Raw genomic sequence first — 25,169 nt, forward strand, 5'->3', positions numbered from 1 at the left:
ATGAGATAAGGGGGAAATCCCACAAGATCACAATAAATCAAAATATGAACTGAGCACTGATAATACTGATTGGCTGCGGGGTTTTCACCATGCAGATGAAAGTTAAAAGAGTAGCTGAAGGGTAACTGCTCTAATTCTGGTGAGCTGAGGAGATTTTAAGGTAAAATATCTTATTTTTTATACGCAGTGATGCGTATTTTCTAGTCTTTTTTTATGCTACACTATAATAATCAGTATAACTTGCAGTATTGTGTCGCCTCTAGGCCAACATAGGCCTATCATTTGTCTCTAAACAAAATCCTAATGTTAGAATAACAGTTTTCTATTGAAGTTTCAGCCAAGTTTAAATGTTCTATCATAATTAATATCTCCCCCAAATTACATTATTGTTGTTTGCAATTGCTGGGGGCAGGTCAACCATTAAGTTTATTTGTGGTTGGTAGGAGGTCCAAAGTTATTGGGTAAGTAGTAGTTAGTAATAGTATCTTAATGGGCCAAACCTGTAGAGGATAGGGTTAATGAAGGTGGATATAGGTTGTGTTTTATATTAAACAGCTATAACAGTGGCACATGTGCAATTTAGGTTCCAGTTTTATATAATTTAGGGTCAGAAACTCCCTGGCAACATAGTCATATTGATCAGCCATCAGACCAAGCTATTTGTTACAGAGCTGCATGTAATGGGCTGTCACTAAATAATGGTTTAAGGTTTATCAGGTTCCTAAAATCTAAAATCTGCAATTGTTTCCACAGTGATTGCCTACCTTACAGTGACATGTGTAATATGAATTCTTATCCCTACTATGCACAGTGCTCTCACCTAGTATCACACATAGCCTTGTCTTTTAATGGAGATAGGTCAGAATGTTTAGAGGTTACCCTCTCCGCCAGCTGTGAACCGTGGTTTGCTGCCTATTTTGATTATTTTTAAAATGATTTCATTTTATTTCAAACATTTGCACTGATTGGAGGCAGATGGCATTCCCATTAACTGGAATGTAAATATTGTGAATCTGGTAACCTCTTTTCCATTGTCAAGACTGATTTACTGTTAACTTTTATTCTTTATTGCAAAAACGCTGCACTGTTTATTTACAAGTATTGGAGGAAATATGGACTTTTATATGGCCACTCTTTAAATACAGCTACTTTATTATATACAGTGACACCATAGCCTTTGTTAAACATGCTGATCAGAATATGCCAATAGCCACAGGAACCAATTAAGGGCCAGATTACGAGTGGCGCGTTAACAGTTACGCACAAGCAAAAAGGGGTTTATCTCAGATGTTTGCTCGTGTCGGGTTTAGCTCTCGTATTACAAATTGAAAGTAAACGCGATCATTTGGGTGCAATCGCTGTTTACGCTAGAATGATTGCCGAATCCTCAGAGCTCTGGTTAACTATTTCAAAAAGCAATAAAACACATCAAAAAGATATTTCAAAGTACAGTTACACTCATAATAACACTATCTAAAAAAATATATTACACAGTACAGTTACACTCATAATAACACTATCTAATAAATTTACATTACACAGTACAGTTACACTCATAATAACAATATCTAATAAATATACATTACACAGTACAGTTACACACATAATAACACTATCTAATAAATATACCTTACACAGTACAGTTACACTCTTAATAACACTATCTAATAAATATACATTACACAGTACAGTTACACTCATAATAACAATATCTAATATATACATTACACAGTACAGTTACACACATAATAACACTATCTAATAAATATACATTACACAGTACAGTTACACACATAATAACAATATCTAATATATACATTACACAGTACAGTTACACACATAATAACACTATCTAATAAATATACATTACACAGTACAGTTACACACATAATAACAATATCTAATATATACATTACACAGTACAGTTACACACATAATAGCACTATCTAATAAATATACATTACACAGTACAGTTACACTCATAATAACACTATCTAATAAATTTACATTACACAGTACAGTTACACACATAATAACACTATCCAATAAACATACATTACAAAGTACAGTTACACTCATAATAACACCATCTAATAAATATACATTACACAGTATAGTTACACTCATAACACCATCTAATAAATATACATTACACAGTATAGTTACTCATAATAACACCATCTAATAAATATACATTAAACAGTACAGTTACACTCATAATAACACCATCTAATAAATATACATTACACAGTACAGTTACTCATAATAACACCATCTAATAAATATACATTAAACAGTACAGTTACACATAATAACACCATCTAATAAATATACATTACACAGTACAGTTACTCATAATAACACCATCTAATAAATATACATTAAACAGTACAGTTACACTCATAATAACACCATCTAATAAATATAGTACATTACACAGTATAGTTACACACATAATAGCACCATCTAATAAATATACATTACACAGTACAGTTACACTCATAATAACACCATCTAATAAATATACATTAAACAGTACAGTTACACTCCTAATAACACCATCTAATAAATATACATTACATAGTGCAGTTACACTCATAATAACACCATCTAATAAATATACATTAAACAGTACAGTTACACTCATAATAACACCATCTAATAAATATAGTACGTTACACAGTATAGTTACACACATAATAGCACCATCTAATAAATATACATTACACAGTACAGTTACACTCATAATAACACCATCTAATAAATATACATTACACAGTACAGTTACACACATAATAACACCATCTAATAAAATTATGAAAAAAAATATTGCACAAAAAAGTTATAAGGGTTCAAAGATATGAGGTCTCAGGTGTTCTCAGGGGGAAAAGGCAGGCAAAGGGCTTTAAAATTGAAAAACATACATATTCATTTCTAAATATGTATATATGTGTGTGTACATACAGTATGTATTTATATGTATGTATTTACAGACACATATAAATACAAAATTACATATGTACACATATATAGACATATATATACAAACATATATATATATATATATAAGAGAGAGAGAGAGACATATATATATATATATATATATATATATATATATATATATATATATATATATATATATATATGCTAATTGGAGCCCTTTGCTGTCAAGTAGATGAAAACATTTAAGATCATATTTTTGCAATATTGATATTTAAGAAAGGTATGTATTTCTGTAGATATTTCACATTCCTATGTTCTGCACATAGCAGAATATGTTCTTTGTATTTATAAATAGATATTCCTATATCTGTATATATCTATACCTATATATAACCATATATATATATTTATATATATTTATATATATATATATATATATATATGTGTATGCATATATATTGTACCAAAATACCATCGGATATATGTAGAAATATCTATTTATAAATAGAAATTCCTATATATATCTGTATATATCTATACCTAAGAGATATTGCAGGTTTGGTTCCAGACCACCGCAATAAAGTGAATATCGCAAAAAAGTAAGTCACACTCATTATTTTTGTTTCCAGTGCATATATAAGTTATATTTACATTATACTGTAGTCTATTAAGTGTTCAATACATTATGTCTAAAAAACAATGTACGTACCTTGATTAAAAAATATTTTATTGCTAAAAAATGCTAATCATCTTTTGAATCTTCAGTGAGTCAATCTTTTTGCTGGTGGTGTGTATATATAGATATGTATATATGTATTGATATATTGTACCAAAATAGCATCAGATATATGTAGAACTATGTATTTATGAATGAATAGAACATATTCTGCTATGTGAAGAACATTGGAATGTGAAATATTCGTATTATAATGTAGGGTTAGCACACTTGAGAATATGCGATTGTGTTTGCTTGCGAATAGGATGTTAGTTTTCTTCCCACTTTTTGCTCCATTAACTTCTATGGGGGAATACGTTATTGCGCGTGATATTCTAACTTCGGCTTTTTATGTGCGAGTGAAAACAGTTTATTTTGATCTTATAATATAAGCTCTCCCCGACACACGCAAAAATGCTTACTTCTAGCGGAGTTAACGCTTGAACGGGAACGGTAAATACCCCTCCACTTGTAATCTGGCACTAAATGTCATTTGACTTTTAAAGATGATATGACATGAATGTCACAGATAAAACATAAATAATGTCAATTCCGTAGGAAAGGCTGTGAAAATGTAGACTCCTTAGAAATAGTTTATATGAATTTATTTAAAGGGGTATGAAACCCAAAACATTTCTCTCATAGTTCAGATAGAGCATGCATTTAGCCACCAATCAGCAAGCGCTACCCAGGTGCTGAATGAAAAATGGGCCGCTCCTAAGCTTACATTCCTGCTTTTAAAATAAAGATACCAAGAGAGCGAAGAAAATTTGATAATAGGAGTAAATTAGAAAGTTGCTTAAAATTGCACACTATCATTAAAGGGACATGAAACCCAAAATTTTTCTTTCATGATTCAGATAGAGAATTCAATTTGAAACAACTTTCCAATTTACTTCTATTATTTAATTTGCTTCCTTCTCTTGTTATCATTTGCTGAAAGGTTTATCTAGGCAAGTTCATGAGCAGCAGAGAAACTAAGTTCTAGCTGTTGATTGGTGGCTGCATATATATATTGAATGTGATTGGCTCACCCATGTGTTCAGTTAGAAACTAGTAGTGCATTGCTGCTCCTTCAGCAAATGATACCAAGAGAATAAAACAGAATAGATAATAGAAGTAAATTAGAAAGTTGTTTAAAATTGTATTCTCTATCTGAATTATGAAAAACATTTTTTTGGGTTTCATGTACCTTTAAAGAAAAAATAAGACAAACTAAAATTACATATAAAGTATAATGCATCACTCTTATACGAGTGCATATAATGTACCAGCTATCCACAATAGGAAGACTGTGATCTGCCAGTATATCACATGACTATTGTGTGATTTCCCTGTATACTTACTGACAATAGAGATAATAGGACTGAGACCACTTCAGACAGGGCCGGATTGGGCAGCCGGGATACCGGGAAAAATCCCGGTGGGCCGCCGGCCGGTAGCTCAGCTGGGCTGGGCTCAGCACTCAGCTGTTATGACAGTGACTGTCTGATATTTATATTTGTGATTTGGCGGTAACTAATTAGTTCTTCTTACTTAGCCAGTAAAGTACAGTATTAGTTGTATAATATCCTAAGAGGCACGCTAGTATGCTAATACTGACAGTGACTTTCTATTCTCAGCTCACTCAGTTTAACCCCCTCTGGCCGGGTCCGGCCCGCAGCGCAAGCCAATCAGACTGAGTCTGTGTCTGACTGTCTCGTCTGTCAATCACACAGCTCAGTCTGTCACTGGGCAGCTAGGGAGGAATGCGGAGGTGGGTTGGGCCGTCCGGGTTGCCGCTTACATGACGACACACTCAGTCGTCTCACACAACCACGTGACATATAGTGGAGTGGAGGGAGCCTGGAGCACTACCCAGCCTGAGGAGCGCGAGCGTCGCGATGAGCCTAGTTAAGGGAGGAAGCCACCCATGCCATGTGTAGGGACAGCAGTCAGTCACAGTCTAACTAGAGAAGACCAGAGACAATGACGGTCGATCACAGGACACGCAGAGGCAGAAATTTCAGCGGAGTCAGTAAGTCTCAGTGAAGAGTAGACTAAGTCTAAGTTCAGTGCACTGTGTCAAACAATGAATAGAACAAGTACTACCACCAGCTCGTGCAGCATTATAATATGTAATGTTATGTAATTATGTAATTATTAAAATTCAATTACCCTGGCTGTTTTAAAAAAAAATAAAAATAAATAGTAGTGTTAACTGCTCAACTGTAATGTAGTTTTGGCATAATGACATTGATTCTATATACTACTACTACAACATACATCATTGCTGTGTGTGTATTATTGTATATGACATATCATTGAATGATTATTTTTTTTAGCCCCCATGATTTCATAAACCCTGCCCCACACCACTATATTTATATATATAAAGACTAAGTGAATCTAAAGCAAGGAAGGGCAAGAAGAGCAGCCTTTTAGAATAAAGTAAGGAGGTTTGTATTGAATGCATTATTTACAGACAGTCAGATCAGATCACCGGACAGTGTGGACACTAATAATCCTGAAATGGATTTAATTTTTTTTTTTTTTTAAAGGGACACTGTACCCAAATTTTTTCTTTTGTGATTCAGATACAGCATGCAATTTTAAGCAACTTTCTAATTTACTCCTATTATCAATTTTTCTTCGTTCTCTTGCTATCTTTATATGAAAAAGAAGGCATGTAAGCTTTATTCTAGGTTCAGAACTCTGGACAGCAGTTTTTGATTGGTGGATGCATTTATCCACCAATCAGCAAGGACAACCTAGGTTGTTCACCAAAAATGGGCCGCCATCTAAACTTAACTTCTTGCATTTCAAATAAAGATAGCAAGAGAATAAAGAACATTTGAAAATAGGAGTAAATTAGAAAGTTGCTTAAAATTGCATGCTCTATCTGAAGCACAAAAGAAAATATTGGGGTACAGTGTCCCTTTAAGCATTCTTGCATCATAAAGAACATTCTCACAGTCACAGAATATGAAGTGTATATATATATATATATATACTTCATATTCTGTGAGATAATGTTCTGATGCAAGAATGCTTTTAACTCAGAGCGAGCAGGCAGTAAAAAAAAAAAAATCTTAAATCCCTTTCAGGATTATTAGTGTCCAGTGATCTGTCTGTATAAATAATGCATATAAACCGGCTCCTTACTTTATTCTAAGGCTGTTGCATAGTATATAGTGTATGTTATTTGAACTGAGTCAGCATTATCCTATTCATTATTTTAATTAACTTTTGTCATAATTTAAAAAAAAATCTATCTTGTAGTGCATTAGTGGTCTGTGGATTAAAGTTAATTTTAGTTAATAACTAATTGTAATAGTGCTATACATTATGGCTTTACGTAGTAATGCTGTCTGTGAGTGCTCCTCAAAGGTAAAATTATTTGCCAGAAAATAGTTGGCTGGCTTGGAGGGGGCGTGGCTATGCTGGAGGGGGCGGAGCTGGGCCAGTCTATACAAATTTCCAGGGCTGGTCTGATTTCCCAGTCCGGCCCTGACTTCAGACTCCAGTCTCATCCCCTAACTGACTTGATTGTAAACACGCCCCGCCCAGACATTGCCCAAAGTCTGTCCTTGCTGGTTGGCAAGCCCCAGGGGAAATTCTGCTCCATCACTAAATAATTCCCAAGAAATGTTAGGAAGCATGTAAATGAGTTTTACATACATTCGGCTAGATTACGAGTCTTGCGTTAGGCTTTAAAGGCAGCGTTGGCCGGTCCCAACGCTGCTTTTTAATGCCCACTGGTATTACAAGTCTTGAAGGTACAGGTGTACCGCTCACTTTTTTGGCCAGACTTGGAAATACCGCAAATCCACTTACGTCAATTGCATATCCTATTTCTCTTGTTAAGTGTGTTCAGTCCACGGGTCATCCATTACTTATGGGATATATTCTCCTTCCCAACAGGAAGTTGCAAGAGGATCACCCAAGCAGAGCTGCTATATAGCTCCTCCCCTCACATGTCATATCCAGTCATTCTCTTGCAACCCTCAACAAAGAAGGAGGTCGCGAGAGGAGCTGGAGTTTTTACTTAATTATTCTTCAATCGAAAGTTTGTTATTTTAAATGGCACCGGAGTGTGCTGTTTTTCTATCTCAGGCAGTATTTGGAAGAAGAAACTGCCTGCGTTTTCTATGATCTTAGCAGGCGTAACTAAGATCCACTGGCTGTTTTCGACATTCTGAGGAGTGGGGTAACTTCAGAAAATGGGAATAGCATGCGGGGTCTCCCGCAAATGAGGTATGTGCAGTACAATATTTTCTGGGAATGGAATTGACTAAGAAAACACTGCTGTTACCCGTATGATGTAAGTACAGCCTTAAATGCAGTAGTAGTGACTGATATCAGGCTGATAAATGTATGCACAATAGAGTTATTTTCTAGGGACTAGAATTTGACTGAAAAAATATGGTTAATACTGATATAATGTGTGAGCCTTAACTGCAGTAGAAGCGACTGGTAGCAGGCTTAGTAATAACTTTACACAGCATCTGAAATGTTGTTTTTTAAAACGTTTACTGGCATGTTAATCGTTTTGTAAGGTACTTTGGTGATAAATCTTTTTGGGCATGATTTTTTTCCACACGGCTAACGTATATTTCTGCATAGAAACCGTTATATCAGGTCTCCCACTGTTGTAATAGGAGTGGGAGGGACCTTTTTTAGCGCCTTGTTGCGCAGTTAAAATTCTAGCACAGTCTTCCTGCTTCTTCCTCTTTGATCCAGGACGTCTCCAGAGAGCTCAGGGATCTTCAAAATTCGTTTTTGAGGGAGGTAATCAGTCACAGCAGACCTGTGACAGTGTGTTTGACTGTGATAAAAGCGTTAAATCTTAATTTGATATCCGTTTTTTGGGTACTGAGGGGTTAATCATCCTTTTGCTAATGGGTGCAATCCTCTGCTAATTAATACATTTAAAGAATTGTTGACTATAACTGAACTAGTTCTTTGTTATTCAATTGTGTTTTTTAAAATAAGCGCTGCAGCGTTTTTTATATTGCTTGTAAACTTTATTGAAGTAATTTCCAAGCTTGCTAGCTTCATTGCTAGTCTGTTTAAACATGTCTGATACAGAGGAATCTGCTTGTTCATTATGTTTAAAAGCCGATGTGGAGCCCAATAGAAATATGTGTACCAATTGTATTGATATTACTTTGAATAAAAGTCAATCTGTACCGATAAAGAAATTATCACCAGACAACGAGGGGGAAGTTATGCCGTCTAACTCTCCTCACGTGTCAGTACCTTCGTCTCCCGCTCGGGAGGTGCGTAAGATTGAGGCGCCAAGTACATCAAGGCCCTTACAAATCACTTTACATGATATGGCTAATGTTATGAAAGAAGTATTATACAATATGCCCGAGTTAAGAGGCAAGAGCGACAGCTCTGGGTTAAGGACAGAGCGCGCCGATGACACGAGAGCCATGTCTGATACTGCGTCACAATTTGCAGAACATGAGGACGGAGAGCTTCATTCTGTGGGTGACGGTTCTGATTCGGGGAGACCGGATTCAGAAATTTCAAATTTTAAATTTAAGTTTGAGAACCTCCGCGTGTTGCTAGGGGAGGTGTTAGCGGCTCTGAATGATTGTGACACGGTGGCAATCCCAGAGAAATTATGTAGGCTGGATAAATACTATGCGGTACCGGTGTATACTGACGTTTTTCCTATACCAAAGAGGCTTACAGAGATTATTAGCAAGGAGTGGGATAGACCTGGTGTGCCTTTTTCCCCTCCTCCGATATTTAGAAAAATGTTCCCTATAGACGCCACCACACGAGACTTATGGCAGACGGTCCCTAAGGTGGAGGGAGCAGTTTCTACTTTAGCCAAGCGTACCACTATCCCGGTGGAGGATAGCTGTGCTTTCTCAGATCCAATGGATAAAAAATTAGAGGGTTACCTTAAGAAAATGTTTGTTCAACAAGGTTTTATATTACAGCCTCTTGCATGCATTGCGCCTGTCACTGCTGCAGCGGCATTCTGGTTTGAGTCTCTGGAAGAGGCGATTCGCACAGCACCATTGGATGAATCTTTGAGCATGATTAGAACCCTTAAGCTGGCTAATGCGTTTGTTTCGGATGCCGTAGTGCATTTAACCAAACTTACGGCTAAGAATTCCGGATTCGCCATACAGGCGCGCAGAGCGCTATGGCTTAAATCCTGGTCAGCAGATGTAACTTCTAAGTCTAAACCACTAAACATTCCTTTCAAAGGGCAGACCTTATTCGGGCCCGGCTTGAAGGAAATTATTGCTGACATTACTGGAGGTAAGGGCCACACCCTTCCTCAGGACAGGGCCAAATCAAAGGCCAAACAGTCTAATTTTCGTGCCTTTCATAATTTCAAGGCAGGAGCAGCATCAACTTCCTCCGCTCCAAAACAGGAAGGAACTACTGCTCGTTACAGACAGGGTTGGAAAGGCAACCAGTCATGGAACAAGGGCAAGCAGGCCAGAAAGCCTACTTCCGCCCCTAAGACAGCATGAAGACAGGGCCCCCTTTCCGGAGACGGATCTAGTGGGGGGCAGACTTTCTCTCTTCGCCCAGGCTTGGGCAAGAGATGTACAGGATCCCTGGACGTTGAAGATTATATCTCAGGGATACCTTCTGGATTTCAAAACTTCTCCTCCACAAGGGAGGTTTCATCTGTCAAGGTTATCAACAAACCTAGTAAAGAAAGAGGCATTTCTACAATGTGTACAAGACCTCTTAGTGATGGGAGTGATCCACCCAGTTCCGCGAACGGAACAGGGGCAAGGGTTTTATTCAAATCTGTTTGTAGTTCCCAAGAAAGAGGGAACTTTCAGACCAATCTTAGACTTAAAAATCTTAAACAAATTCCTAAGGGTTCCGTCGTTCAAGATGGAAACCATTCGGACCATCCTACCCATGATCCAAGAGGGTCAATATATGACCACAGTGGACTTAAAGGATGCCTACCTTCACATACCGATTCACAAAGATCATTATCGGTACCTAAGGTTTGCCTTTCTAGACAGGCATTACCAGTTTGTAGCTCTTCCCTTCGGGTTAGCTACGGCCCCGAGAATTTTTACAAAGGTTCTGGGCTCACTTCTGGCGGTACTAAGACCTCGAGGCATAGCGGTGGCTCTGTACCTAGACGACATTCTGATACAAGCGTCAAGTTTTCAAAATGCAAAGTCTCATACAGAGATAGTTCTAGCATTTCTGAGGTCGCATGGGTGGAAAGTGAACGTAGAGAAGAGTTCTCTGTTGCCACTCACAAGGGTCCCTTTTCTAGGGACTCTTATAAATTCTGTAGAGATGAAGATTTACCTGACGGAGTCCAGGTTATCAAAGATTCTCAATGCTTGCCGTGTCCTTCACTCCATTCCAAGCCCATCAGTAGCTCAGTGCATGGAAGTAATCGGCTTAATGGTCGCGGCAATGGACATAGTGCCATTTGCGCGCCTACATCTCAGACCGCTGCAACTATGCATGCTAAGTCAATGGAACGGGGATTACTCAGATCTGTCCCCTTTGCTAAATCTGGACCAGGAGACCATAGATTCTCTTCTCTGGTGGTTGTCACGGGTTCATCTGTCCAAAGGAATGACTTTTTGCAGACCAGATTGGACGATTGTAACAACAGATGCCAGCCTACTAGGCTGGGGAGCAGTCTGGAACTCCCTGAAGGCTCAGGGATCATGGACTCAGGAGGAGAGACTCCTCCCGATAAACATTTTAGAATTAAGAGCAATATTCAATGCTCTTCTAACTTGGCCTCAGTTAGCAACACTGAGGTTCATCAGATTTCAGTAGGACAACATCACGACTGTGGCTTACATCAATCATCAAGGGGGAACCAGGAGTTCCCTAGCGATGTTGGAAGTCTCGAAGATAATTTGCTGGGCAGAGTCTCACTCTTGCCACCTGTCAGCGATCTACATCCCAGGTGTGGAGAACTGGGAGGCGGATTTTCTAAGTCGACAGACCTTTCATCCGGGGGAGTGGGAACTTCACCTGGAGGTATTTGCTCAATTGATTCGTCGTTGGGGCAAACCGGATCTGGATCTCATGGAATCTCGCCAGAACGCCAAGCTTCCTTGTTACGGATCCAGGTCCAGGGACCCGGGTGCTTTGCTGGTAGATGCACTAGCAGCCCCTTGGGTTTTCAACATAGCTTATGTGTTTCCACCTTTTCCGTTGCTACCTCGACTGATTGCCAGGATCAAACAGGAGAGAGCATCAGTGATTCTGATAGCGCCTGCGTGGCCACGCAGGACCTGGTATGCAGACCTAGTGGACATGTCGTCCTGTCCACCATGGTCTCTACCCCTGAGGCAGGACCTTCTAATCCAGGGTCCTTTCAACCATCCAAACCTAATTTCTCTGAGGCTGACTGCTTGGAAATTGAACGCTTGATTCTATCAAAGCGTGGGTTTTCGGATTTGGTTATTGATACATTAATACAGGCTCGGAAACCTGTTACCAGAAAAATTTACCACAAGATATGGCGTAAATATTTATATTGGTGTGAATCCAAGAGTTACTCATGGAGTAAGGTTAGGATTCCTAGGATATTGTCTTTTCTACAAGAGGGTTTAGAAAAGGGCTTATCCGCTAGTTCGCTAAAGGGACAGATTTCTGCTCTATCTATTCTTTTACACAAGCGTCTGGCAGAGAATCCAGACGTCCAGGCTTTTTGTCAGGCTTTGGCTAGGATTAAGCCTGTGTTTAAAACTGTTGCTCCTCCGTGGAGCTTAAACTTGGTTCTTAAAGTTCTTCAGGGTGTTCTGTTTGAACCCCTTCATTCCATTGATATTAAGCTTTTATCTTGGAAAGTTCTGTTTTTGATGGCTATTTCCTCGGCTCGAAGAGTCTCTGAGTTATCTGCCTTACATTGTGATTCTCCTTATCTGATCTTTCATTCAGGCAAGGTAGTCCTGCGTACTAAACCTGGGTTTTTACCTAAGGTTGTTTCTAACAGGAATATCAATCAAGAGATTGTTGTTCCATCGTTATGTCCTAATCCTTCTTCAAAGAAGGAACGTCTTTTGCATAATCTAGACGTGGTCCGTGCCCTGAAGTTCTACTTACAGGCAACTAAAGATTTTCGACAAACTTCTTCTCTGTTTGTCGTTTACTCTGGACAGAGGAGAGGTCAAAAGGCTTCGGCTACCTCTCTCTCTTTTTGGCTTCGTAGCATAATACGCTTAGCCTATGAGACTGCTGGACAGCAGCCTCCTGAAAAAATTACAGCTCATTCCACTAGAGCTGTGGCTTCCACCTGGGCCTTTAAGAATGAGGCCTCTGTTGAACAGATTTGCAAGGCTGCAACTTGGTCTTCACTTCATACTTTTTCCAAATTTTACAAATTTGACACTTTTGCTTCTTCGGAGGCTGTTTTTGAGAGAAAGGTTCTACAGGCAGTGGTTCCTTCTGTTTAATGTTCCTGCCTTGTCCCTCCCATCATCCGTGTACTTTAGCTTTGGTATTGGTATCCCATAAGTAATGGATGACCCGTGGACTGAACACACTTAACAAGAGAAAACATAATATAGTTTATCCTTTCTCGTCTTGTTTCGGTCGAATGACTGGATATGACATGTGAGGGGAGGAGCTATATAGCAGCTCTGCTTGGGTGATCCTCTTGCAACTTCCTGTTGGGAAGGAGAATATATCCCATAAGTAATGGATGACCCGTGGACTGAACACACTACAAGAGAAATAAATTTATCAGGTAAGCATAAATTATGTTTTTTTCAATGGGACTTGCATAGCGCCAGTATTACGAGTCTGACAAAAAGTGAGCGGTAGACCCTCTCCTGTCAAGACTGGTACCGCATTTTAAAGTCAGTGGTTAAGAGTTTTACACTACAACGCCGTAGCGTAAAACTCTTAACTAAAGTGCTAAAAAGTACACTAACACCCATAAACTACCTATTAACCCCTAAACCGAGGCCCCTCCACATCGCAAACACTAAAATACATTTTTTTAACCCCTAATCTGCCGAACCGGACATCACCGCTACTATAATAAATATATTAACCCCTAAACCGCCGTACTCCCGCCTCGCAAACATTAGTTAAATATTATTAACCCATAATCTGCCATCCCTAACATCGCCGACACCTACCTACATTTATTAACCCCTAATCTGCCTCCCCCAACGTCGCCGCACTATACTAAAGTTAATAACCCCTAAATCTAAGTCTAACCCTAACCCCCCCTAACTTAAATATAATTTACTATAATTAACTACATTATTCCTATTTAAAACTAAATACATACCTATAAAATAAACCCTGAGCTAGCTACGATATAACTAATAGTTACATTGTATCTAGTTTAGGGTTTATTTTTATTTTACATGCAAGTTTGTATTTATTTTAACTAGATAGAATAGTTACTAAATAGTTATTAACTATTTAATAAACTACCTATCTAAAATAAAGACAAATTGACCTGTAAAATAAAACCTAACCTAAGTTACAATTACACCTAACACTGCACTATAATTAAATTAATTCCCTAAACTAAATACAATTAAATAAAATTAGCTAAAGTACAAAAAAAAACATTAAAATTATAGAAAATTATAAACAAATTACAAGACTTTTAAACTAATTACACCTAATCTAATCCCCCTAACAAAATAAAAAAAGTCCCCCCAAAATAAAAAAAGTCCTACCCTACACTAAATTACAAATAGCCCTTAAAAGGGCCTTTGCGGGGCATTGCCCCAAAGTAATCAGCTCTTTTACCTGTAAAAAAAATTACAAATCCCCCCAACATTAAAACCCACCACCCACACAACCAACCCTACTCTAAAACCCACCCAATACCCCCTTAAAAAAACCTAACACTAACCCCTTGAAGATCACCTTACCGGGCGATGTCTTCACCCAACCGGTCCGAAGTCCTCAACGAATCCGGCAGAAGTGGTCCTCCAGACGGCAGAAGTCTTCATCCAGACAGCATCTTCTATCTTCATCCGGCGCGGAGCGGGTCCATCTTCAAGACATCCGACGCGGAGCATCCTCTTCTTTCCACAGCGACTGAAGAATGAAGGTTCCTTTAAGTGACATCATCCAAGATGGAGTCCTTTAGATTCCGATTGGCTAATAGAATTCTATCAGCCAATCAGAATTAAGGTAGGAAAAATCCTATTGGCTGATGCAATCAGTCGCCATGGAAAGAAGAGGATGCTCCCCATCGGATGTCTTGAAGATGGACCCGCTCCGTGCCGGATGGATGAAGATAGAAGATGCCATCTGGATGAAGACTTCTGCCCGTCTGGAGGACCACTTCTACTAGATTCGTTGAGGACTTCGGCCCGGTTGGGTGAAGACTTCTCCCGGTAAGGTGATCTTCAAGGGGTTTGTGTTAGGTTTTTTTAAGGGGGTAATGGGTGGGTTTTAGAGTAGGGTTGGTTGTGTGGGTGGTGGGTTTTAATGTTGGGGTGGATTTGTAATTTTTTTTATTACTTTGGGGCAATGCCCCGCAAAAATCCCTTTTAAGGGCTATTTAGAATTTAGTGTAGGGTAGGGCTTTTTTTATTTTGGGGGGGCTTTTTTATTTTGTTAGGGGGATTAGATTAGGTGTAATTAGTTTAAAAATCTTGTAATTTGTTTATTATTTTCTGTAATTTAGTGGGGGGGGTTTTGTACTTTAGCTAATTTATTTAATTGTATTTAATTTAGGGAATTAATTTAATTATAGTGTAGTGTTAAGTGTAATTGTAACTTAGGTTAGGTTTTATTTTACAAATACTTTTGTATTTATTTTAGCTAGGTAGTTTATTATAGTTAATATAATAAACTACCTATATTTATTATAGTTAATAGCTATTTAGTAACTATTCTACCTAGTTAAAATAAATACAAACTTGCCTGTAAAATAAAAATAAACCCTAAACTAGATACAATGTAACTATTAGTTATATTGTAGCTAGCTCAGGGTTTATTTTATAGGTATGTATTTAGTTTTAAATAGGAATAATTTAGTTAATGATAGTAATTTTATTTTGATTTCTTTTAATTATACTGTATTTAAGTTATTTAAGTTAGGGGGTGTTAGGTTTAGGGTTAGACAGGTTTAGGGGTTAATAACTTTAATATAGTGTCGGCGAAGTTGGAGGCGGCAGATTAGGGGTTAATAAATGTAAGTAGGGGCGGCAGATTAGGGGTTAATAAATATAATGTAGGTGTCGGCGACGTTGGGGGCGGCAGATTAGGGGTTAATAAGTATAATGTAGGTGGCGGCGGTGTCCAGAGTGGCAGATTAGGGGTTAATAATATAATGTAGCTTGCGGCGATGTCATGGGCAGCAGATTAGGGGTTAATAAGTGTAAGATTAGGGGTGTTTAGACTCAGGGTTCATGTTAGGGTGTTAGATGTAGACATAAAATGTATTTCAGCATAGGAATCAATGGGGCTGCGTTAAGGAGCTTTACGCTGCTTTTTGGCAGGTGTTAGACTTTTTTTCAGCCGGCTCTCCCCGTTGATTCCTATGGGGAAATCGTGCACGAGTATGTTACACCAGCTCACCGCTAACGTAAGCAGTGCTGGTATTGGAGTGCGGTAAGGAGCAGAATTTTGCTCAACGCTCACTTCTTGTTTGGGTTGTAAAAACCCGTAATACCAGCGCTGTCTGTAAGTGAGCGGTGAGCATAAACTACTCGTTAGCACCGCACAGCCTCTAACACAAAACTCGTAATCTAGGTGATTGATATTATACCAAATGTAGGTACTTTAGTTAGCAAGTGTTTTTCATAAGAAAGCTATGATTTGACACAAGTAGATCTCTCTGACTAATTAGAGAACCCAGAACCCCAACTTAATAAATGCTAAGTACCCCTATTGTAAATTATTGCTGCTGTTTGTTTCCTTTAAATGTTTGTTCCATTACTACATGTGTTTAGATTGCTGTGCACATGTGCAGCAATGTTTAAAGGGACAGTCTACACTAAAAATATTATTGTTTAAAAAGATAGATAACGCCTTTACTACCCATTCCCCAGCTTTGCACAACCAACATTGTTAGATTAATATACTTTTATAACATTTAAACCTCTAAATTTCTGCCTGTTTTAAAGGCTTTATAGACAGCCTCTCAGGAGACTGCTAGTTCATGTGGGCCATATAGATAACAATGTTGTTACGCCCGAGAAGTTATTTAAGATTTAGCACAACACAGTACTATATGCAAGTCAATAGATAATAAATAGGGGGCTGTCTGCAAAGGGTTACATAGAAGGTAATCACTGAGGTAAAAGAGTCCACAGCTGCATTCATTACTTTTAGGAAATAAGAACCTGGCCACCAGAAGGAGGCAAAGACACCCCAGCAAAAGGCTTAAATACTCCTCCCACTTCTCTCATCCTCCAGTTATTCTATGCCTTTCGTCCCAGGAGGTTGGCAGAGAAGTGTCAGAAATGTGTTTTGTCTCTTATGGAGGGTAGTACTCTTCGACATGGGACGGGAGTTTTAAGTAATCCTATCAGTCTCTCAGTGAGGGCCTGGATGAAAGTTAGAGTCTGGAGATGCAGGGAGAGTCTTTCAGCGAAACCATCCAGACTCATATTAACAGTTCCACAAGCAATCAGCGTTGTCGAACTTTGCTTTGCTGCCAGCTTTCTTCTCTCAAGTCCATGGCGGAGGCGCTGCTACTGTTCGTCACACTAGAAGGGCCGTGTTCCTGTTCCATGGCGTAGATTCCGGTAAGATCGTTTCATTTTACTTCATCAGAATGTACTGTTACTTATTTGTTTTCCCGTAAGGAACTATCTTGCGTGACTTATTAAGTATATTTATAGGGCCTTAGTGAGGTTCCTTTGGTATCTTGGAATCGAGGGTTAATATCTCCCGAAGGGGGATTATTGAACGGGGGGGGGGGTTAATCATGTTTGTTATGTAATTCCATCTGCTTATGTGTATTGTTAACTGGGCTCTTGGCTTAGAACATAAAGGCCTTTGGAAGTGATGCAACCTTATGGTTGGGCTCGCTTTTTTTGGACTGAATGGTTCACCTTGTGATTGGACGTGTTTACGTTCTGGTCTTCAATTTCCGCATTCCTGACCGTGTGGCGACAAAAAAAAAATAGAGTCTGCTTGTGTCTGGTTCTAGGAGGTGGTGAGTGCCCCAGCCATTGTGGGTGTCAGGTGCCATTTAAGTTTTTTTCTTAGTCCATATTATTATCTTTATCTAGTTATGGAGGATTCTGATGCTGAGACTGTTAAAATTTCAGATTCTTCGACTTGTGAAGAATGCGAACTGGCCCCGTTGACACAGGTCAATCAGTTATATTCGATATGCCGTATTAAAGCGCCCTGTTCCTCGGGCTCAGGGAATCAGGGGTCTGCTGAGCCATCTGCCTCTGGGGGGTTCTGTCCTCCAATAGGCGAGTTCCCTACCACTCCCTACTACTACACATGTGGGTAACCCAGATTATGTTTATCTCTCCTTACAGGGCAGCTTGTTCCCCCCGGAGGTTCCAGCTCATTTTCGCTTTCACATATTTTTGGCGATTATGCGTCTGCAAAGTCCAGACATTTATTTGCGTTTGTGCTCGTGCCCGATCATCCTGGGTCTACCAGCCTTGGGTGGGCCTATACAGTTCCCTGCGGGTGTAGCAGTCCCTGAGTGTTGTGCCTTTCGTTACAGAATAGCGCGTCTTTGCGTTTTACTCACACGTTTTTGAGTTATTAGAGGATCCTATCCTTAACAGATACGGGAATCCGCAGTCTTCTACTTCGAATGGCTCACCTCATTAGACATGAGGGGATGACGTAATTTCCAAATTGTCTGATTATTGAGATCTTTCCTAGTTTTTTGGTGGAAGATCAAGGTTCCGTTTGGCTGGTCCTGCGGTTATGCCTGCTTTCTTCCTGGGTGTTAATCTATGGGTTGAGGAACAAAAAGAGAAGAACCTTAGTGTGGGGCGCTCCATTCTCTGTATTATTACATGTTAACCTACGGGTTGCCTTATATTTTCTTTTAACCGGTTAGGATGTCTTTTAATTTCGAGTATGTGTTTCCTTCGGGAACTTCTGGGATCGATTCTCTCTGGTTGCTTCTTCAGAAGTTTGTTAAGGGACACGTTAGTCCTAGGTTTGTCTGTTTTACCTTCCCCTCTGAGGGAGGATTTAGCCAACTTAAAAGTTATGTCCCAGCTGCGGCTGGTCCTGCTGGGATTCAGATCTTCTGTCCTGTGGCTTATTCAGACACGTGGCGCCTGTTTTGCCTGGCTGGTCCAGTGGGGCGCTGAGTGCTCACATTATTATTTGTGTGTTTTCTTGTTTTTCTTTACAAGTTCAGCTAAACACTCTAAAAGGATCCGTATGGCTGGCAGGATTGTGTCAGTCCTTATTCAGCATTCAATCTGGTGACTGGGTCAGTGGAGTTCTGCTGCGTCACTCTCTTTGCTCCGATTTCCTTGGGGGCCTAGAGTTTCCTTCCTCTCTTGGGAGGATTGTGGGCTTAGCGCCTCTTTACCGCTGTTTTGAACGGTTTGGCCTTCTGAGGCTCTGGAATTGTCCTTGAACTTGTTCCTGCTGTGGTTCTCTTCTTGAGACCTTTCGGACTTCACCCGTTCCTCTGGTTCCTTAGGGGGACCTGGTTCCTTTGTAGGGACATGGACAGTGTGGTCTCCTTGAGCTCTGTTTAGGGTTTCTTCCCCAGAGCTGGGGGATGCTCCGCATCCTTCTTTCATCTTCTCCTCTGATTTTTTTGGGGGTGATGTGGAGACTAGCCTTTGTTCGAGTTACTTTGTCTTTGAAGTATCCCCTTGTTCTTGGTTGTAGTGTGGCTATTGTGCCTAGGACTCTAGTGACCTTGTTTCGGTCTTGCTTCCTTAGCTTCTTGGAGCATTGGACTCTGGCAAGGGGTGGTCTCGTCTTCTGGTCGGGACTTGCAAGTTTTTATTGTTTTCCATTTTACTTTGGACATTGTATGATATCTCCCGGGGGTCTGGTTTTATATCAGATGGGTGATTTCAGTTTCCGGGTTCTTGTTTATTTGGGGGCTTGGACCTCTCCTCGCTCTGGTTCTTCCGGTGTTCTTCTACAGCTGGTCCAGGGTTCCCCAGTTCCAGGAAACTTGGGCGGTGTCCTTTGGTTGGGCTAGTTTAACTGGTTCAATTGACCAAGTTTTTCTGGGTGCCGATGCCCCCTGGGCTTCCCTTTCACCTCAGTCGGTTTCCCTTGGTCGGCTTGCTGAAAGAGTGTGATGGCTTCGCTGCCCTGCAAGCAAAGGGGTTCGCTATGGAACCACTGCAGCTATGGCACCTTGTCTGTGTGCTAGCCAGTTAAATTCTTCAGGAGATTCCATCCAGGTAAGGGCGTTGGAGATTTGTTCTCTCGGTACAGCTTATGGCTGTGTCCTGGGGGCAGGTGCTCCGTCCTTCCGGACCATTTGCCGGCCCCCTTTGTCTTGGGGGGCTTATATCCTTTCAGAAGTGTGGTCCCTATCTTAGGGCTTCTCCTGGCTTCAGGAGGTTAGGACAGACGGGTTTACCTATTTCAGAGAAAGGTACGCTCTCTGGGTTGTTCTGTCAATTTGGAGAGTTGCTGGCTCTGCCTTGAGTCTATGTTGGGCCTTTAGCTAGATCTCTAGGTCTACGGCCTTGTCAACGGTCTCCATGTTGTATTTCGGGTTGGCACCCGAGCACTATTGTAATGGCTGTGCCATTTTTTTTCTGCTTATTGTTTGAGCCTGGGGTTTATCTGGTCCCCTGGTTTCAAACTTGTCGATGCTTGGGCTGGCCCGGCTGGCGGTAGGTCCTGAGATCAGTTGTTCTCTCGGATCTTGGGGGCGCATTGGTCCTCGTTGAGGTTCTGGGCTCTCCTTTTATTTTCGAGACTTGGTTTGATTGTTTTTTTTTTCTCCTTTTATGGAGTTTGTGACAACCTTTCGGTTCCTATTTGGTTCTCCCTTGCCTTATTCCTTTGGGAGTTTCGGCGGGGGTTCCCTTCAGGTGTGTGGTGGGGGACCGACTGTTGGGCGACGGTGTCTTCCGGAGGACTGTTGGCTCAGTTGTGTCTGATGTTGCGTTCTCTAGCTAGGCTTCCGGGCTATCTGCTGGACAGTGTCCTTGGGGCCTTTTCCCTTTTTGTTTTCTCAGCTTCGGACGAAGCAGGGCTTTTTGTTGGGTATTGGTTTTCAGGCCTGGTGCCCTCAGAATGGGCCACCTATGGTACCCTCCCGTTTTGGCATTCAGTGTCCTCTATAGCTTGGGTATTGTTTTCCCAAAAGTAATGAATGCAGCCGTGGACTCTTTCCATTTAGGAAGAAAAACATAAATTATGCTTAGCTGATAATTTTCTTTTCTTCCGATGGTAAAAGTCAACAGCTCCCCACCCGTCTTTTTCTATGTGGGATGTCTTGTTTTTTATTCTTCTGGCACCTTTTCACCCAGATATTTTTTTCTAATATTCCTTGTTCCTCGGCAGAATGACTGGGGGATAAGGGAAGTGGGAGGAATATTTAAGCCTTTGTGGGGTGTCTTTGCCTCCTCCTGGTGGCCAGGTTCTTATTTCCCAAAAGTAATGAATGCAGCTGTGGAGTCTTTCCATCGGAAGAAAAGAAAATTATCAGGTAAGCATAATTTATGTTTTTAAAACAATACAAATTATATTGTAGACTATCCCTTTAATACTGTCTTTTACTTGTGGCACCCAGTGGCATTTCCCCTTCATTTTAATTGTTCACAATACAGCCTCTTATTACTTCAGCCACCAGCTGTAAACAAAAGAAGATGGAGGCCAGCCCAGAGTTTTGTAACCTGTTGCATTTATATTAAAAGTTTGCACAAATTATTTTTATATATATATATATATATATATATATATATATATATATATATATATATATATATATATATATATTATTTTCAAACAGCAAAAGCCTATAGGCCCTTCACTGAAGATCATGCATTACAGTGTATACACCTTTACTAGGTTTTTAACAGTCAATGATGTATATAAGTGTCTCAACCACAGTTTAAACACCTGTTGAAGGCATAGCTTCAAAACCAACCAGACTGATATTGCTATATCCTATACTTATCTTCAAATCTTACATGACCTGTTCTTAATCTAAAGCTTTGTCATAGGGTAGATACAAATATGCAAACCTTAACATCTTAGTTGAGGGAAATATTTTAGCTGCCAAGTTTGTATAATGCAACATATTTAAATGGAAGTGCCTATTTATACATTTAAGCTGTTTTGAATACTGTGTACCACATTTAGTTTGGTTTGTTTCCTCAGTCTGCAAAGACCGACGTCAGAAGTTTTAGAAAGAAAAGCCTTTCCCATGACAGTCCAAGCAGTGTCAACAGACGAGTTAGCTGTATTTGCAGACTCTTACAAACAAAGATCTCGCCGGGCTGACAGTCGAGGCCCTGGGTCAGGCCCCCGGTTTGAGAGATCTGAGATACGAGGAAGATCTCTGTACCAGGACAACTCAACTGATGAATACTATGGAAAACGCAACCATGGAAGAGAACTCTTTTCAGATACTGAAAGAGGCTGGTCTTTTAGCCCATCTAGAATACGAGCTCCAGAGGACAAGCATTTGCCCAAAAGGATAACCAGAATGGGGCAGAGCTATGATGATGCATATCTTAGCAGTGTTCTTGAGAGGAAATCAAGGGGTCTTGAGGAAACAAGTTTGACCCCATCCAAACTGAGCTTGCGGCAAAACTCAAGTCGCAGTTATGGTCGGTCTCCAACATTCAAAACTGGAGAAGGGAAAGAACACAAACTAGAGGGAGAGGACTCACTTCCTCCATATAGTGAAAGAGAGCTTTCCAGGGCTCTCCAATTTCGTTCAAGAGAGCACTCCTATCTCAGCACCTCAGACAAGAGGAAGAAAAAGGAGCAACCCACTAAAACAGTGAGAAAAGCCTTCTTTTTTTACATGAATGGGTCACAGGCCAAATGGGGTTGGAGGGCGTTGTCAAAAATTTAAAGTGTGGGAGTATGTGTGTGCGAGGATGTTATTATATGATATACTGTGCCATTTTGAAGATGTTTGTGGATCATTAACATGAAACAATTTGAAACTGCATGCTGTATAAAGACAGCTCCTGTAAATCAATATTGTCTGAGCACATTTCAAAAGGGGAAGTGTTATTGTCCACTTTTTGGGTATGTCAAAAAAATAAAATAAAACATGGGCTGTTTGGCAAAAAGATTCCATGCTTGGGTGTGTAAATATGTTTTTATATACTGTACACTTGAGACTCCAGATGTAATTTGTCTTGTGCAGGCATGGTTGAAATTGGGACATTTATTTGTTCAAGTCAAAATTCTTTGTAAACAAATAAACAAATACAATATGGGATTTTGGGTGGTTCCACTCTTTTGGGTAACTTTGTTGTTATTTTACTGTTGTTCTAGAACGCAAAGTGAATTACGATAGCAGCCAGTTCAAAAAGTTACTCTGCGTATTTGCAACTATTCCGCCAGAAGACTATCTAAATTTAGGTCACCAAAAATAAAATTTTCTGACAATATATATTATCATCTAATAATACAGGTATTTAGAAACATGTTACTGCTGCATTATTATCTCTAAATTACTTTATTCAAAGAAAAGGTGCGGCAGCTGTTTAACTTTTCAGAACAATGTAAAAATGTAATATAAATGAAAATCATAGAGAGCTGATAGGGATCTTCTTTAATGATGAGTGATGCATTTTTCCTCTTTTATTTTTTTTAGTTACGTGGTTTTACACATGTAATGAGAGAAACAACCACCAAGAGAGAATATCAATATATCTGTTTATCGCCTACACAAACTATAATAGTAAAAAAAATGCCATCCATCTAATATATGGAACTGTCATGCATGTTTCATTGTCACTTTCCATATTTTCATATCATGTCCTGATCCATGCATTTAAATGTCTACCCATGGTATCTGTCCCCATGTTAAATTCAGCAAGTATCACAAAGTCTGTGTATTATGAATCTCAAGAGACCCTGTACAAAGCATGAATGCTTTCATGTAAAAAAAAAAAAAATAGTTTTAGACTGGACTGAACTGGACTTGGTTCATTTGACTTACCCCAAGACAGGGAGAGTTTGGACGTTTATCTTTCATTTTTTTGTTATGTTCATATATTATTGTTTATTATTTTTCACAGGGTGATTTTCCAAACAGGATGTCCCTCGTTGTCTGACATCGTTAAAGACTTAAGGAAGATTCTGGTTGGAGGAGGCACTGAGCCAGTCCTGGGTACGAAAGACAGAGCCATGAGCCACTGTGCTCCAAGGATCAAATTACTTGACGTGGAAGATCTTAAACTAGCTGCTTCCCCACAAGACAGGAGACCATGTGCATGGGCCTTAATTTGAAAGCTATGGTCTCCTGCTGATTATCCTATCCAAATCACTTATGGACCTTAAACATAAGTCTAGAGATGAATGTGGAGGAAGCAAAACTGACAGTTCCCATAAATTCAGTTTGTATAAGGACTAGACATATTATTTAACTTGTTGGCTGCCAGAGAGAGCCGTAATACCTTGATATGCAATGCAATGGTTTGCGGTCCCCTCTGGCAGCCAAAGGGTTCTGTCCTAAATAGTTTGGGAGGGGTGATATTTGCCTCCATTCTCCAACATTCCTTATGTCTCGCACTCAGTGTTATGTCTGTACCATCACACCTCTGTGCCTCTCATTCATATGTCACATATAAGGACAAGTGATGTCTTTGTATAACTCTTTTTCAGCACATTTGAGAATGTATCTCTCATTTATTCCTCATATAACATTTTTAACTCCTCATCAGTTTGAACTTTTTTTTATTCCCTTCCTTTCTGTTTCTATCTCATGATAGTATTCATTTCAAGTCATAGGTGACTATGTTTTTTTACTAATAGCACTATTTAAATAGACATTACATGTACGTTTCTTTATAGATTTTAGAACACTGACCCCCATTCCATTGTGATCCAGCAGAATTTCCTGACAAAATATATTGTATGGTTTTCAAATTCTATGCCATTTCATTTATAAATTGTTAGAAAACCCAGTTAACCTGTGGTTTTCCTGTGGCTTTGCAACTTTTAAATTTCATTTTACAATGAGAGAATTTCACTGTAGCATTTTAACACGTCAAAAATACTTTGAGCAAATTTTTGTGCATTTCATTGCCTGATTTGAGCAGTTTTGCTTGGCTGTTTATTTATGAATATGAATTATGAATAAATACAGTCAGTTTTTGAATTAGTAAAATATTTTTCAAAATAGATGTTCCTATACTGAGGGGGGGGTAAAAGGTTTTCGTTTTTATGGGTGAAAGAAGTGTCACTGTCCACTAGTAGCTCTACGTATCAGTCCTTAAAAGGGACACCTAAGTCAGGTTTCCTTTATCACATTTTGCACAATCTTTTTATATACACAGTTTACGAGGCAGGTGGATGTCACATGACAAAATGGCAAATTGAAGTAAATTTTGAAATTTGTCAGAAAAAGATTGACTGCATTAAAATTCAGAGTAAATGCTATTGCATTGTCTTTTAATTATGAACTTGACTA

At 39.4% G+C, this 25,169-nt stretch overlaps 1 protein-coding gene across 2 annotated transcripts in view; it reads left to right on the forward strand.

Moving 5' to 3' along the window:
• Positions 1 to 24,911, forward strand: part of ILDR2 (immunoglobulin like domain containing receptor 2) — a 988,453-nt gene extending 963,542 nt beyond the window's left edge. Inside the window, exons 9-10 of one of the 2 annotated variants that reach the window (XM_053705868.1) lie at positions 21,893 to 22,520; positions 23,776 to 24,911. In XM_053705868.1, coding sequence (XP_053561843.1) covers positions 21,893 to 22,520; positions 23,776 to 23,811 — 664 coding nt within the window. In that variant the 3' untranslated portion in view covers positions 23,812 to 24,911. Of the gene's footprint in view, positions 1 to 21,892; positions 22,596 to 23,775 lie in introns of those variants that run through there. The other variant, XM_053705867.1, reaches the window with a different exon arrangement.
• The last annotated feature ends 258 nt before the right edge of the window (positions 24,912 to 25,169 follow it).

Source organism: Bombina bombina, chromosome 3, assembly GCF_027579735.1.
Source record: "Bombina bombina isolate aBomBom1 chromosome 3, aBomBom1.pri, whole genome shotgun sequence".
Classification (NCBI taxonomy): domain Eukaryota; kingdom Metazoa; phylum Chordata; class Amphibia; order Anura; family Bombinatoridae; genus Bombina; species Bombina bombina.